Below are 15,320 nucleotides of genomic sequence, written 5' to 3'. Positions count from 1 at the left end.
TTAAGTAGAGTCTATATCCAGTTTACATCTAGTCATATCCATTCTACAACCAGCTTAGTCCAGTCTAGTCTCCAAACAAAGTCCAGTCTACACTCACCGACCAGTTTATTAGGTACACACATCTAGTACCAGTGTCGGACCCCCCCCCCCCCCCCTTGCCTCCAGAACAGCCTGAATTATTTGGGGCATTCCACAAGGTGTCGGAAACATTAAACAGGGATGCTGGTCCATGCTGACGCGATGGCATCACACAGTTGCTGCAGATTGGATGGCGGTATAGTCATGCTGTGAACAGCTCGTTCCATCTCATCCTAAAGATACTCTATTGGGTTGAGGTCTGGGGCCTGACCAGGTCTGGGGACTGACCAGGTCTGGGGACTGACCAGGACACTCAAGTAAACTGAACTCACTGTCATGTTCCAGGCAATGTTTTTCCACTCCTCAATTGTCCAGTGTTGGTGATCGCGTGCCCACTGGAGCCGCTTCTTCTTGTTGTTTTTAGCTGATAGGAATGAAACCCGGTGTGGTCGTCTGCTGCGATTGCCCATCCATGACAAGGACCGACGAGTTGTGCGTTCCGAGATGCCGTTCTGTACACCACTGTTGTACTGCGCCGTTATTTGCCTGACTGTGGCCCGCCTGAATCGCACGATTCTCGCTGATTCTTTCAAACTCTCTGATCAACGAGCTGTTTTCACCCACAGAACTGCCGCTGACTGGATGGTTTTTGTTTGTCGCACCATTCACCCTAGATACTGTTGTGCGTGAAAAGCAAAGGAGGCTGGACGTTTATGAGATACTGGAACCGGTGCGCCTGGCACCGTCGATCATAACACACTCATAGTTGCTTAGGTCACTTGTTTTGCCCATTATAACATTCAACTGAACAGTAACTGAATGCCTCGATGCCTGCCTGCCTGCTTTGGCCACCTGACTCACTGTCTGTAGGAGCGATCCATTTTCGTGAACGGGGTGGTGTACCTAATAAACTGTCCGGTGGTAGTACATCTCGTTATACCAGTCTACATCCCGTCTATAACCAGTTGGTCTAGTGTAGATCTAGTCTAGCACCCATTCTATGTCAAGTTGATGACCTACCGAGAATCAGTTACGTCCAGTGTACATTCAGTCCACATCCAATCTATGCACAAACATCGGCCAACTAGTCCTCCGGTATAGTTCTTCAAAGTGCAAAAAGTGACTTTTCTCCCTTCTCCTGTGAAAAAAACAGTCATCATATCCTCCCGCCCTCCCTACATCCGTCTGTCTGTCTGTGTGTGTTCACTGCTGTGCACATTCTCCAGGCTGGTCCTGGTCCAGTGTAGGGCTGCTGCTCTCTGAGAGGCCGCCTGTCTTCTGTTCTATAGGCACCTGGGGGACAGGAGGGACAACGGTCAGAAAGGCAAACGCAAGGACACCTATGGAGGCCTACTGCTTATAAGCACTAAAACATCTCTAGAGATCTGTTGTGGAGTCTCAAAACAAGAACTGCAATGCAGCTTGACCCTGTGCTCGTCTCAGCTGTATTTGGGATGTGTGCTGTCTGGGGGGGGGTTGAGAACGGAGCGGAAGACACATTTTCATTGTTTGCCGTGACTACATGGACATAAAGTTGTATCGTATAAGAACAGTGAGTGATCAGTAGGAGATACCGTCTACCTAAATGAAGGTGCGATTGTCTTTGGCCACAAGGTGGCGATCGTAGCCCGTACAGTAAAATCAGTGATGAGACCGAAAAATAATATGCCACATTCCCACACACAATCAAGGCAATCCATCCGCGTCTCCGTATAGAGAACAGTGAAGTCGGAGGTTGCGGAAGGTCTGAGCAGAGGTCAGTGGCGTAGCGTCGCCTACCACGTAAACCAGGTTGTTCTGGTGAGGTGTCTACCCTGGCCGATGCCTTGGCTTGACCTGGTTATAGGTATAGATCCCTGGGTTGGACTCGTTTGGACTCATTTGAATGATCCTTGTGACCTATAATACTTGTAGGAGAACCGAACCACTGCTATAATTACTACTATAGCGTAGCTCACTGTATAATAACATGGCTCTCCTTCTGTTGTGCTGTACGATAACGGGGCTTTCCTACTGTACTATACGTGTGGCCTGGGACCGTATCCATGAAGCGTCTCAGAGTACGGGCGCTAACCTATAATCAGTTTAGCCTTTTAGAACATTATGAATACGACGAGAAGGACAGATCCTAGATCAGCACTCCCTACTCTTGAGATGCTTTGTGGTTACAGGCCCTGCGTTAAATTGATGTTTGGGTTGATCTGCGGCAACTGCGCCGACTACTGTGTTAGCTACTGTTAGTGGGAGCCAGAGGGGGTGGCTCATCGTGCCTGATTACATGTTTGGACGGGCAAACGCACAACAGAAAACAGCTCCCGCAGGTGAGCCAGAAGGTTATGGAGGACACCCAACGTGTGTGTATGTCATTTTACCATGTCAGCCCATTCACAAAAGGCTACAACTCCACGCACAAACACCCCGGGTCTATTACCTGGTAGGAGTAGTGTGATTTGTAGTTGATCCACTTCTTGGCGTCTGCCCTGTCCTCCACAGAGAGGGAGCGGACGGTGGCTTTGGAGGCAGAGGCGGCAGGCATGTCAAACTCTACCTCCAGGTGGCTCTGCAGCGAGGCTGGCACCTCCCGGTCCGAACCCAGCTCCAGACGACAGAAGAAGGTGTGGGGGTGACCCAACGCTGCCAGGGGGAGACACAAACGTACAGTAAAACGCACATGCAGACGAACACATCGACACACGCCGCGTACGCAAACACACACGTTCATCATCAGCGATCACTCTGGGTCGAGTAGGATTGTCCTCCCGGTGGGTCCGCACACGCAGACACGTACGCACACACACGGAGCACAGAAAGGGAGAGCAAATCTTTTCCCTTAAACACGTGTAGATTGGATAGTCGTAAGCAATATTGAAATCTACATCAAACTCATCAGGTGACAACACAACTATTGCTATGCCTATCCAATTCATTTCAGGTCTTCATGAAGTGCCTCGGGGAAGGGGCTAGCAGTTGTCTCTGGACAGGGCCACAGAGAGGGCGAGAGTTGTGCCAAGAACATCATAACAATGAAGAACGGACGGGACGGGCTACCAAGAGGGGTCAAAACAGGAAGTGCCGTGAGGTCAGAGGTCAGAGAGAATATCCTCTGTTGTGCACACTGTTTTTGGAGAAGAGCAGTGAAATGTGAACCAGCGTACCGCCATGCTTCTCTCATTTGTGGCGCAGGGAATTACAGCCCCAGAGTTGGCACCACTGTGTGGACTGTAGCACACATATAACGAAGGGACGAATGAGCATGAAGAAAGAAGGAACACAAAAGAAGGAGAGAGAAAGAAAAAGCAAGGCAGACAGAAAGACAAAAGACGGTGCAAACAAAAGAAAGAGAGACAGAAAATGGAGGGCAGGCTTGGCCCGGCCCAGTTAAGTAAAGAGGGTGAGATGAGGAGGAGGGAGAGGAGGGCTAAAGAGAGGGGAAAGGGGAAGAAAAGTGAGAGAGGGACAAAAAGTGAGAGAGGGGGATGAGAGGCAGAGGGTAAAGAGAGAAAGAAGAAAGGGCGAGAGAATGAGGGGAGAGAAAAAAAGAGGGGCCCACAATAGAAGGGGGGGGGGGCAGCCCGTGGCAGAGCATGTATTTACAATAGAAGCCTGTGGCCTGTGGGTTTGTGAGGTAATGTATGGTGACAGCCAGGGCTTTGACTGGCCAATCAGTACTCAGGACAGGCAGCCATGCTGACAGCCTATTGAAAGGCCTGAAGGGGGCCGCATTCTGACAGAGACATACCAACACTGGACTGGGGCCAGGGAGAACACACACACGGGCGAACTCATGCACACGCACAGACACGTGCATGGGTGCACACACATACACGGGCGCATACACACACACGCCGAGGCGCAGATGCACGCAATCCTTCGCGGATACATGCCCGCATGTACACACACACAAACAACTCTACAACACATACGCACACTAGGATATTGACCGTGCCCGGGGTAAGGACTATTGACAGTCTGCACAGTGTAATGACAGCAGAAACAGATCAATGTTCATCATCTCTCACTGCTGGGTGAAATAGAGACATTCCCCCATGTCCTGTCCCTCTGAGCTGGGTGAAATATAAACCAGCTCCACTAATACTGACTGGCACTGTGATGAAACCTCAAATGGATCGGCAGTCGAATGAGAATACATATATTCCAATAGAGATTCTCCATTGAACGTTCGTTTTTAGACCAGGGTTAATCTGTGTCTGGGAAACCTACCAATAGTGTCTGAAATGAGCCATCTCTCCGCTGTCAGGTGCGACTGGTAAAACAACTATAGATCTGGCCCCTTTCACAGGGACAATAGCAGGGTATCGCCTCAAACTCCTTCCCTCCTTACCAAAGGCTTGTGCACCGCTAGTGAAATAGCAGTGTATTCTTGCATTTATACAGTGAGAATAGAAATAGGTCTCTTACTGAATTATGACCCCAACAACTTCTTACCAGAGTTTTTGTCAGGCAGGCGGTTGAGCCTCCACACCACAGCTTTAAAAGCCTGTTCATACTTGGCCGTGCCAAGGGTCACCCTCATCACTGGCTCTGACCCGGAAGTACTCGCCGTGCCGAAGCTGGCACCCTTGTTGAACCTCGCCTTCAGTGACCTCTCCCCCATCACCCCGTCCCGACGGAAGTTCTTGGCCCAAATCTCAGGGATGGGGTAGCGGATCTAGGGGTAGGCATGATAATCAATGTTAGCAAACGACTCAGGGGAGTGAAGTTCAATAATAAAACTGCAAGAGACACAATGTTCGATTATTATTTTACCGCCACATTCTCGCAGGGGATGAGGTTCAACGTGTCCCGATTGGACGAGAACCCCTGTGACATCAGCAGCCAGGACTGCAGGGTGACCTCGGCGCCGCGGACAGAGGCAACAGTGCGCAGCGTGAAGGGGAGGGTTTTTTCAGCGAATGCCGTGCGGAAGGCGAGCAGCTGAAAGCGGCGGCAGGGTGGCGGTGTGAAGACAACTTGGCGTGACGACAGGAACTCTAGTTCGTCTGCGTGTTCGTCATGAAGCTCGCAGTCACGTATGCGGATCCAGCGTGTGGTAGTGTTGGGGATGATGTCGTGTCTGGAGACCACCTCCTTACCTTTGACCTAGAGGAACAACATCGGGAGGGGGGTTTAATACTTTCATGTATACAGTTGAAGTCAGAAGATTACATCCACTTAGGTTGGAGTCATTAAAACTCGTTTTTCAACAAACTATAGCTTTGGCAAGTCGGTTAGGACATCTACTTGTGCATGACACGTCATTTTTGATTTTGCAACAATTGTTTACAGACAGATTATTTCACTGTATCACAATTTCAGTGGGTCAGAAGTTTACATACACTAAGTTGAATGTGCCTTTAAACAGCTTGGAAAATTCCAGAAAATGTCATGGCTTTGGAAGCTTCTGATAGGCTAATAAACATAATTTGAGTCAATTGGAGGTGTACCTGTGGATGTATTTCAAGGCCTACCTTCACAATCAGTGCCTCTTTGCTTGACATCATGGGAAAATCAAAAGAAATCGGCCAAGACCTCAGAAAAAAAATTGTATAACTCCACAAGTCTGGTTCATCCTTGGGAGCAATTTCTAAACGCCTGAAGGTATCACATTCATCTGTACAAACAATAGTACGCAAGTATAAACACCATGGGACCACACAGCCGTCATACCGCTCAGGAAGGTTCTGTCTCCTTGAGATGAACGTACTTCGGTGCGAAAAGTGCAAATCAATCCCAGAACAACAGCAAAGGACCTTCTGAAGATGCTGGAGAAAACAGGTACAAAAGTATCTATATCCACAGTAAAAATTTGTCCTATATCGACATAACCTGAAAGGCTTCTCAGCAAGGAAAAAAACACTGCTCCAAAACCGCCATAAAAAAAGCCAAACTACAGTTTGCAACTGCACATGGGGACAAAGATCGTACTTTTTGGAGAAATATCCTCTGGTCTGATGAAACAAAAATAGAACTGTTTGGCCATAATGACCATCATTATGTTTGGAGGAAAAAGGGGGAGGCTTGCAAGCCGAAGAACACCATCCCAACCATTTATGTGGATATATTGAAGCAACATCTCCAGACATCAGTCAGGAAGTTAAAGCTTGGTCGCAAATGGGTCTTCCAAATGGACAATGACCCCAAGCATACTTCCAAAGTTGTGGCAAAATGGCTTAAGGACAACAAAGTCAAGGTATTGGAGTGGCCATCACAAAGCCCTGACCTGCTTCTACACCTGCATTGCTTGCTGTTTGGGGTTTTAGGCTGGGTTTCTGTTCAGCACTTTGTGACATCAGCTGATGTAAGAAGGGCTTTATAAATACATTTGATTGATTGATTGACCTCAATCCTATAGAAAATATGTGGGCAGACCTGAAAAGGCGTGTGCGAGCAAGGAGGCCTACAGACCTGACTCAGTTACGCCAGCTCTGTCAGGAGGAATGGGCCAAAATTCACCCAATTTATTGTGGGAAGCTTGTGGAAGGCTACCCAAAACGTTTGACCCAAGTTAAACAATTTAAAGGCAATGCTACCAAATACTTACTGAGTGTATGTAAACTTCTGACCTACTGGGAATGTGATAAAAGAAATGAAAGCTGAAATAAATCACTCTCTACTATTATTCTGACATTTCACATTCTTAAAATAAAGTGGTGATCCTAACTGACCTAAGACAGGGATTTTTTACTAGGATTAAATGTCAGGAATTGTGAAAAACTGAGTTGAATTTTATTTGGCTAAGTTGAATGTAAACTTCCGACTTCAACTGTACATGCATTTCAATGTTTGTACCTTTGTCTGAATAAGAGTCTGCAGAACTCCAGGGCCAAAATGCTGATGTGTACACATCTCACCATCCAAATCCTCCTCTCATACCAATGATTCAGTGGAAGCTGCTGAGGGGAGGACGGCTCATAATAATGGCTGGAATGGAGTCAACGGAATGGCATCAAACGCATGGAGACCACGTGTTTGATGCGTTTAATAACATTCCACTGACTCCATTCCAGCCAATATTATGAGCCGTCTCCCACTCAGCAGCCAGCAATGGTTCCAATTTGATCCCTACAAAAATCCACCTTTCACACACCTATAAGCTACCCAACATGAACCACGCTCCCCTTTCACTCGTAACTGGACGTCTGTTTTAACACGCTCTCCTTCTCTTTTACCTGCACATCATTGAGTCCGAGGCGGCAGCCTGCCGACCCAGAGAGGAAGGCCAGCACGTGCACACGAGTCATCACAAGCTGCTTCAGAATCCTCCCATCTCCCGCAGCGACCGTCCCGTAGAACTCGTCCCTCACCTCCACCTGAACCTCCTCCTCTGTCAGCCCCGCCCCTATGGGCGACCCCGTCAACGCCCCACCCGTCACTGCCGGCAACCGTCTCAGCACCTCCACCAGCGCATGACGAAAACTCAGGAAGTCGTGGTAACAGGTGGTGCCCAGCTTCACCAGCTGCTCGCGGATTGGCTGGTGGGTGACGGGTGACTTCGCCTGGATTCGCCTCCTCTCGCGGTATTGGACGAGGTCCACACTGAGCGTGTGGACGCGGCCGGCTTCTTCGTAGTTCTGCAGGCGGTGTTCAGCCGCCTCGTAGCGAGGGTCCAGTTTCAGGGTCCTGAAGGGTTTTTCCAGACCTTTCTCGTAGAACATCTGGAGCACGCCGTCGGCAGACAGACGGACATAGATAGGCCCCCAGTGGCGTGACGACATGATGTTCTTCTTCTCTGGTATACGGAGCAGCATGGCCCAGCCATCTTGGGGGGTCATATGATCTGGGAGGTAGGGGGCGCTCTCATCCTCCCCCTCCAACCCATCTTCCTTCGCCTCCTCCGCATCCTCCACTGAGTCATCAGGCAGAGTGGGGCTGCCTGGATCGTCTGGGTCTGTGATCTGCAGGTTTCTCAGCTGATCCAGGTCTAGTCTGTCTAAGGGAGGAGTGACATGGCTGACTGTCTCTTCCCCTCCTCCTCTTGTGGGCTCAAACTCGGAGGAGAAGACTAGAATGGACTCTCGTTTGGCCTCTTGGCTGTGGGAGCTGAACGACTGGAAGAAAGGAGAGCTGAAGGAGAAGGCAGAGCTCTCCAGGTGGTGGGCGGAGCCATTACTCTGGATCGTCTGTGATGCCACTTCCTGTTTACAGTCAAAGTAGGAACTAAAGGGGTTGATGGGAGAGGGCTGGATGTCATTGAACTCTTCACACAGGAAAGGGTTCTTCTTGGTGTAAGGTTTAGTCCTACCGGGGAGCAGGGGAGCGGTTTTAGGTTCAGTCAGAAGGGTTCTATGAGGGTTTCCGTCCGGCATCAGGTCCAGGAGGTGGCGGTTCTGGTTCTGCTGGTTCCCGTTCTGCTTCCAAACGTTGGGAGGAGAACCAATCAGGTTACTGTTGGCATCCTGGAAGTGGCTGAGATCATCCAATCGTATGTGGGATGGCTGCTCCCGGCGGTGGAGGTGGGGCTTGTCCTCCTCGTCATCGTCAAAGGTCACCCAGGATGAGAAGCGTCCAGAGGAAATGGGGGTCTCTGATTGGGTGCCGGTGAGTTTAGTGTTGGAAGTCCAGCTGATTGAATCCATCTCTATTCCTTCATCCTCTTGGAACACTGACGAATCTACACAAAAACAAACAGATATTTAAAATATATAAATTCATATGACATTATAAAACCATATCAAACGCATAATATACAGTCGTGGCCAAAAGTTTTGAGAATGACACAAATATTAATTTTCACAAAGTCTGCTGCCTCAGTTTGTATGATGTCAATTTGCATATACTCCAGAATGTTATGAAGAGTGATCAGATGAATTGCAATTAATTGCAAAGTCCCTCTTTGCCATGCAAATGAACTGAATCCCCCAAAAACATTTCCACTGCATTTCAGCCCTGTCACAAAAGGACCAATTGACATCATGTCAGTGATTCTCTCGTTAATCCCATTGAGAACAAACTTCAAGCATTGATTATGCAAGAATGGGCTGCCACCAGTCAGGATGTGGCCCAGAAGTTAATTGACAGCATGCCAGGGTGGATTGCAGAGGTCTTGAAAAAGAAGGGTCAAAACTGCAAATATTGACTCATGCATCAATTTCATGTAATTGTCAATAAAAGCCTTCGACACTTATGAAATGCTTATAATTATACTTCAGTATTCCATAGTAACATCTGACAAAAATATCTAAAGACACTGAAGCAGCAAACTTTGTGAAAATTCATATTTGTGTCATTCTCAAAACTTTTGGCCACGACTGTACACAGTATGAAACCATTTCTTGAAACTGAGTGACTAACGCTGCGTATCATCTCGTGCATCCCATCACGACAGATCTAGTAGTCTGTCCATGAGAGATTAGTAAAAGAATGATCAGGTGAGCGAGACCTCTTTATTTAAACCGAACAATCCAAAAATAAGTGGGCAACTTTATTTATTCCACATGACCTCGTATTGTATGAGTCAGCTCATGTGACGAAGACAACAGATACGATGAAGGTTAACTGCTGCTGCATGGTCACTTTAAATACCACGGTATACGGGTATGACACACACAAACATACAAAAAAACACTTCCCAATCCAAGAGAATACAACCGCAATCAATCAATCGTCCCTGACTTCCCCGTCTCAGCCACCGGTATCTATGCTGCGATAGTCACATGTGCCGGGGGGGATTGGTTTAGGCTGTTACAGCTGGTGTAATTCTCCCATCTTATCTGGTGTCCTGTGTGAATTAAAGTATGCTCCCTCTAAATTCTCCCTCTCTCCCGGAGAACCTGAGCCCATGCCTCAGGACTACCTGGCCTGATGACTCCTGGCTGTCCCCAGTCCACCTTGTCGTACTGCTGACCCAGCCTGCGGCTATGAAACCCTGACCTGTTCACCGGACATGCTACCTTTCCCCGGACCAGCTGTTTTCGACTTTCTCTCTCTCTACCGCACCTGCTGTCTCGACCTCTGAATGCTTGGCTATGAAAAGCCAACTAACATTTACTCCTGAGGTACTGACCTGTTGCACCCTCTACAACCACTGTGATTATTATTTGACCCTGCTGGACACCTATGAAAATCTTGAATAACAATCTGGCTTTAATGGCCATGTACTTATACTTAGAATCTCCACCTGGCACAGCCAGAAGAGGACTAACCACCCCTCAGAGCCTGGTTCCTCTCTAGGTTTCTTCCTAGGTTCCTTCCTTTCTGGGGAGTTTTTCCTAGCCATCGTGCTTCTACATTGCTTGCTGTTTGGGGTTTTAGGCTGGGTTTCTGTGTAGCACTTTCTGACATCTGCTAATGTAAAAATGGCTTTAGAAATTAATTTGATTGATTGTAAACAACTACTGGGAGGATTCAAAGGAATACTGGCAGATTCCAATACACAAAGTTGTGCCCAAAGCTACATATTGTGCCTTTAAATGGACAGAGAGGCCTGGATTGTGTGTTCAAATCCAATAAAATGTTTATTGGTCGTGTACACATATTTGAAGATGCTATCGCCGGTGCACCAAAATGCTTGTGTTTCTACCTCCAACAGTGCAGTAATACCTAGCAATACAAAACAATACGCACACATCCAGAAAATAAAGAACTAGCAAAACAAGCAATGTCAGAGAGAGAGAGAAAGAGAAAGAGAAAGAGAGAGAGAGAGAGAGAGACACACACACACACACAATACCTGACCACTGTGACTGACCCAAACTTAAGGAAAGCTTTGACTAATGTAGTGAGCATAGCCTTGCTATTGAGAAAGGCCACCGTAGGCAGACCTGACTCTCAAGAGATGACAGGCTATGTGCACACTGCCCAAAAAATGAGGTGGAAACTGAGCTGCACTTCCCAACCTCCTGCCAAATGTATGACCATATTCGAGACAAATATTTCCCTCAGATTACACCGATCCACAACGAATTCGAAAACAAAACCCAATTTTGATAAACTCCCAGATCTATTGGGTGAAATACCAGTGTGCCATCACAGCAGCAAGATGTGTGACCTGTTGCCACAAGAAAAAGGCAACCAGTGAAGAACAAACACCCCTGTAAATACCACCATTACTTAAATAAACTTTTGTGAGTGTAATGTTTGCTGTTATTTTTTATTCATTGTTTATTTCAAATTTGTTTATCTATTTCACTTGCTTTGGCAATGTAAACATATGTTTCCCATGCCAATAAAGCCCTTAAATTGAAATTGAATTGAGATAGAGACATATATACAGTGCATTCGTAAAATATTCAGACCCCTTGACTTTTTCAACATTTTGTCACATTACAAACTGAGCAATCAGGGGAGAAGGGCCTTGGTCAGGGATGTGACCAAGAACCCAATGATCACCCTGACAGAACTCTAAAGTTCCTCTGTGGAGATGGGAGAATCTTCCAGAAGGACAACCATCTCTGCAGTACTCCACCAATCAGGCCTTTATGGTAGAGTAGCCAGACGGAAGCCACTCCTCAGTAAAAAGGCACATGACTCTCAGATCATGAGAAACAAGATTTTTTCATATGATTAAACCAAGATTGAACTCTTTGGTCTGAATGCCAAGCGTCATGTCTGGAGGAAACCTGGCACCATCCCTCCAGTGAAGCATGGTGGTGGCAGCAACTGGGAGACTAGTCGGGATCGAGACAAAGAAGTACGGAGCAAAGTATTGAGCACGGACTTGAACCCGATCGAAAATCTCTGGAGAGACCTGAAAATAGCTGTGTAGCAACGCTCCCCATCCAACCTGACAGAGCTTGAGAGGATCTGCAGAAAAGAACGGGAGAAACTCTCCAAATACAGGTGTGCCAAGCTTGTAGCGTCATACCCAAGAAGACTCAAGACTGTAATTACTGCCAAAGGTGCTTCAACAAAGTACTGAGTAAAGGGTCTGAATACTTATGTAAATATGATTTCAGTTTTTATTTTTAATAAATTAGCAAATATTTCTACAAACCTGTTTTTGCTTTGTCATTTTGGGGTATTGTGTGTAGATTGACGAGGAAACAAATACATTTAATCTGTTTTAGAATAAGGCTGTAATATAACAAAATGTATAAAAAGTCAATGGTTCTGAATACTTCTTGAATGCGCTGTGTACATATGCACTACATGACCAAAAGTATATGGACACCTGCTTGTCGAACCCCCCCCCCACCCCCTCTGCTATAACAGCCTCCACTCTTCTGGAAAGGCTTTCCATTAGATTTTAGAACATTGCTGCGGGGACTTGCTTCCATTCAGCCACAAGAGCATTAGTGAGGTCGGACACTGATGTTGGGCTATTAGGCCTGGCATGCAGTCGGCGTTCCAATTCATCCCAAAAATGTTCGACGGGGTTGAGGTCAGGGATGGATGTCCTTTGGGTGGTGGACCATACTTCATACACACGGGAAACTTGAGTGTGAAAAACACAGCAGCACTTTTGTCTTGTGCACTCACCCTCTGAATGTCACACATACACAATCCATGTCCCAAATGTCTTTCAAGGCTTAAAAAAAACGGCTTTAACCCGTCTCCTCCCCTTCATCTACACTGATTGACGTTAATTTAACAAGTGACATCAATAAGGGACCAAAGCTTTCACCTAGATTCACCTGGTCAGTCTATGTCATGGAAAGAGTAGGTGTCCTTCATGTTTTGTATAATATAATGGTGTGTTTAGACAGTATAGACAGTATATGAATAGAAAAGGTGTGTACAGCAGTAGTTATATAGGATGACCATGACTAGAATACAGTATTTACATATGAAGTGGTTAAAACAGTATGATGATTTAACCCGGGTGATATACAGGGTGATATAGCCTGAAAGCATGTTCTCAATCTGTAGAAGTTTGTGAGGGTCTTATGGGCCAAGCCATATTTATTTCACCTCATGAGGTTGAAAAGACGCTGTTGCGCCTTTTTCACCATACTGTCTGTGTGAATGGACCATTTCAAGTCGTCTGTGACACACACCTCCGAGGAACTTGAGGCTTTTCACACTCTTCCACTGCAGCCCCGTTGATGTGGATAGGGGCGTGCTCTCTCGGCTGTCTCCTGTCGCCCACAATCATCTCCTTCATTTTGTTGACATTGAGGGAGAGGTTATTTTCCTGGCACCACTCAGCCAGGGCTCTCGCTATCTCGTCGTTGATGGTAATCAGGCCTACCACTGTTATGTCATCAGAAAACTTGATGATTGAGTTTGACCTGTGGCCACGCAGTCATGGGTGAACAGGGAGTACAGGAGGGGGCTGAGTGTTTATACTGCGCGCACGCGCGCGCGTGTGTGTGTGTGCGTGCGTGCATGTATGTATGTGTGTGTGCATATTGTACAATCACAATAGGATCGCTGACTCTGGAAATTGTGTTTGGTTGAATCCTTCTGTGTCAGCAGCCACAGGTCTTCCCCATACCGCTCTCTAAACTTCTACTACATACTATAGATTACATACATTCAAGAGGAAAGCGGAGGAAAATCACATTTGACCTGAAGGAAACCAACTGTTGTGAAATTGCTAAGGAATTCCTTTAGACCATGACTAAAAATTGAACATATATACCAATTAGTACAAAGTGAGATATCTCAGTGTGGCCTAGGTTTTCGGTCTGTCAGTCCGTCTTTCTCTTTCTATAGATTAAAAAGTTAAATCTCTCTTGCTCACGTTTGGAAACTCTAAACTCTAATACTCAAGGCTCCTTGTGAGTGAACTGAATGTCTTCTCCTTTCTCTCGTTCCCCTCCATTCCTCCGCTCAGAATGTATCACTCTTCCACGCTCTGCTCTAATAGAGAGGGAGAGCGTGAGAGAGGATAAGAGAGATAAAGGAGAGAAGGAGAGAGAGAGGGGAAGAGAGAAGAGATCGAGGAAGAAGAGAGGGAGGGAGAGATAGGGAGAAGAGCGAGAGGGAGAAATAGGGAGGAGAGAGAGAGAGAAAGACAGAGAGACAGAGAGAGAGAGAGAGAGAGAGAGAGAGAGAGAGAGAGAGAGAGAGAGAGAGAGAGAGAGGATAAATGTTCGGCCTCTGAGCACAGACAATACAGGCCGAACTCTGCTGTACGAGTGTGGCAAACTAATTTTGCCAAGCAGAGGGACACAGATAGACACACACAAGGCCATGCAAGGCTGTTGAGGCTCCAAGGTCATGTTGACATAGAGATACCTACCTGACATGCTCACAATTCACAGTTCCCCCAGGCAAGCTAACTAACCCTACAGTACAACAAGGTTCCATTCAAACCAACACAATACTAATCCACTGGGCTTTCAACTAGCTGCTGCCTTTGTAGTCTATTCACCCCATTCACACTACATTACCCATGATTCACTGCTGTTGGGCTCTCTACAGGAATCCCTTCTTGTACTACTCACTATGCACATCCTAATCCCATGTTACTGGACCCACCCATAACCGCGGCCATACTCTGGACCTGGACATTACCAAAGGGCTTTCTATTGACATATCCTCTATTGTTGATGTTGCTTTATCTGATCACCACTGTGTATTTTTTACTACCTTGTACAGGGTAATACTGAACGCATTATTAAGAAGCACTATATCTTACCTCTGAAGTTGCTACAGATTTTATTGAGTGTATGAACAATACTCCACCACCTATTCTGCCTTCCTCGTGAGGATTTAGTTGATAACATTAATAGCAAATTGAAGGGTAACCGTTGATGCCACAGCTCCAGTAAAGTTGAAAAAGGCCACATCCAAACAGAGGACCCCTTGGATGATCGAGGAGAAATTGCAGAAAGGCAGAGCGGAAGTGGAGACAGTCAAAGTTGCAGGTCCATTAGGATATTCTGAGAGAGGAACTTGGCATATATAACAAGGCAATTAGAAATGCCAGACGGGCTCGAAGTTGATCGCTAATAAATCAGAATAATCCGAGTGCGTGCTTCGATCATTAATGGCCTGATAAATCCTACCCCTGCAAACCTACGTGAACTTTTCACGACATCTAAATGTGATGAGTTTGAGGCATATTTCAGAGATAATATAAAAAACATTAGGCTGGGTATCAGTCAAGCAAGACATGATGAGAAGTTTGATGGTATGTGCCCTAGCCTATCACGTGAAGGCACTATGGAGTTATTTCCCCTGGTTGACACAGAAATGCTCAGGAAAGTGATATCACAACTTACGCCTTCTATCTCCCTCCTCGAGATCCTACTTCCGCCACCTTCTTCAAAACAGTTGTGAATTGCATATCTGATGAAGTACGAGCTATTGTTAAATCACTCCCTGTTCACAGGCACTTTCCCAGCTGCAAAAAA

General features: G+C 46.6%; 1 protein-coding gene across 2 annotated transcripts in view; it reads right to left on the bottom strand.

The window, feature by feature from the left end:
- Window positions 1–145: 145 nt before the first annotated feature.
- Window positions 146–15,320, bottom strand: part of ston2 (stonin 2) — a 56,380-nt gene continuing 41,205 nt past the window's right edge. For both annotated transcript variants that reach the window (XM_055863828.1, XM_055863830.1), the window contains 5 exons: window positions 7,248–8,689; window positions 4,846–5,178; window positions 4,525–4,747; window positions 2,510–2,712; window positions 146–1,371 (listed from right to left, as the gene is read on the bottom strand). In XM_055863828.1, coding sequence (XP_055719803.1) covers window positions 1,282–1,371; window positions 2,510–2,712; window positions 4,525–4,747; window positions 4,846–5,178; window positions 7,248–8,689 — 2,291 coding nt within the window. In that variant the 3' untranslated portion in view covers window positions 146–1,281. The remainder of the gene's footprint in view (window positions 1,372–2,509; window positions 2,713–4,524; window positions 4,748–4,845; window positions 5,179–7,247; window positions 8,690–15,320) is intronic.

The sequence above is a fragment of the Salvelinus fontinalis genome, chromosome 15, assembly GCF_029448725.1.
Source record: "Salvelinus fontinalis isolate EN_2023a chromosome 15, ASM2944872v1, whole genome shotgun sequence".
Lineage (NCBI taxonomy): Eukaryota > Metazoa > Chordata > Actinopteri > Salmoniformes > Salmonidae > Salvelinus > Salvelinus fontinalis.
Note: the sequence above shows the minus strand (reverse complement) of the source record. Positions and strands in the feature narration are given on the sequence as shown.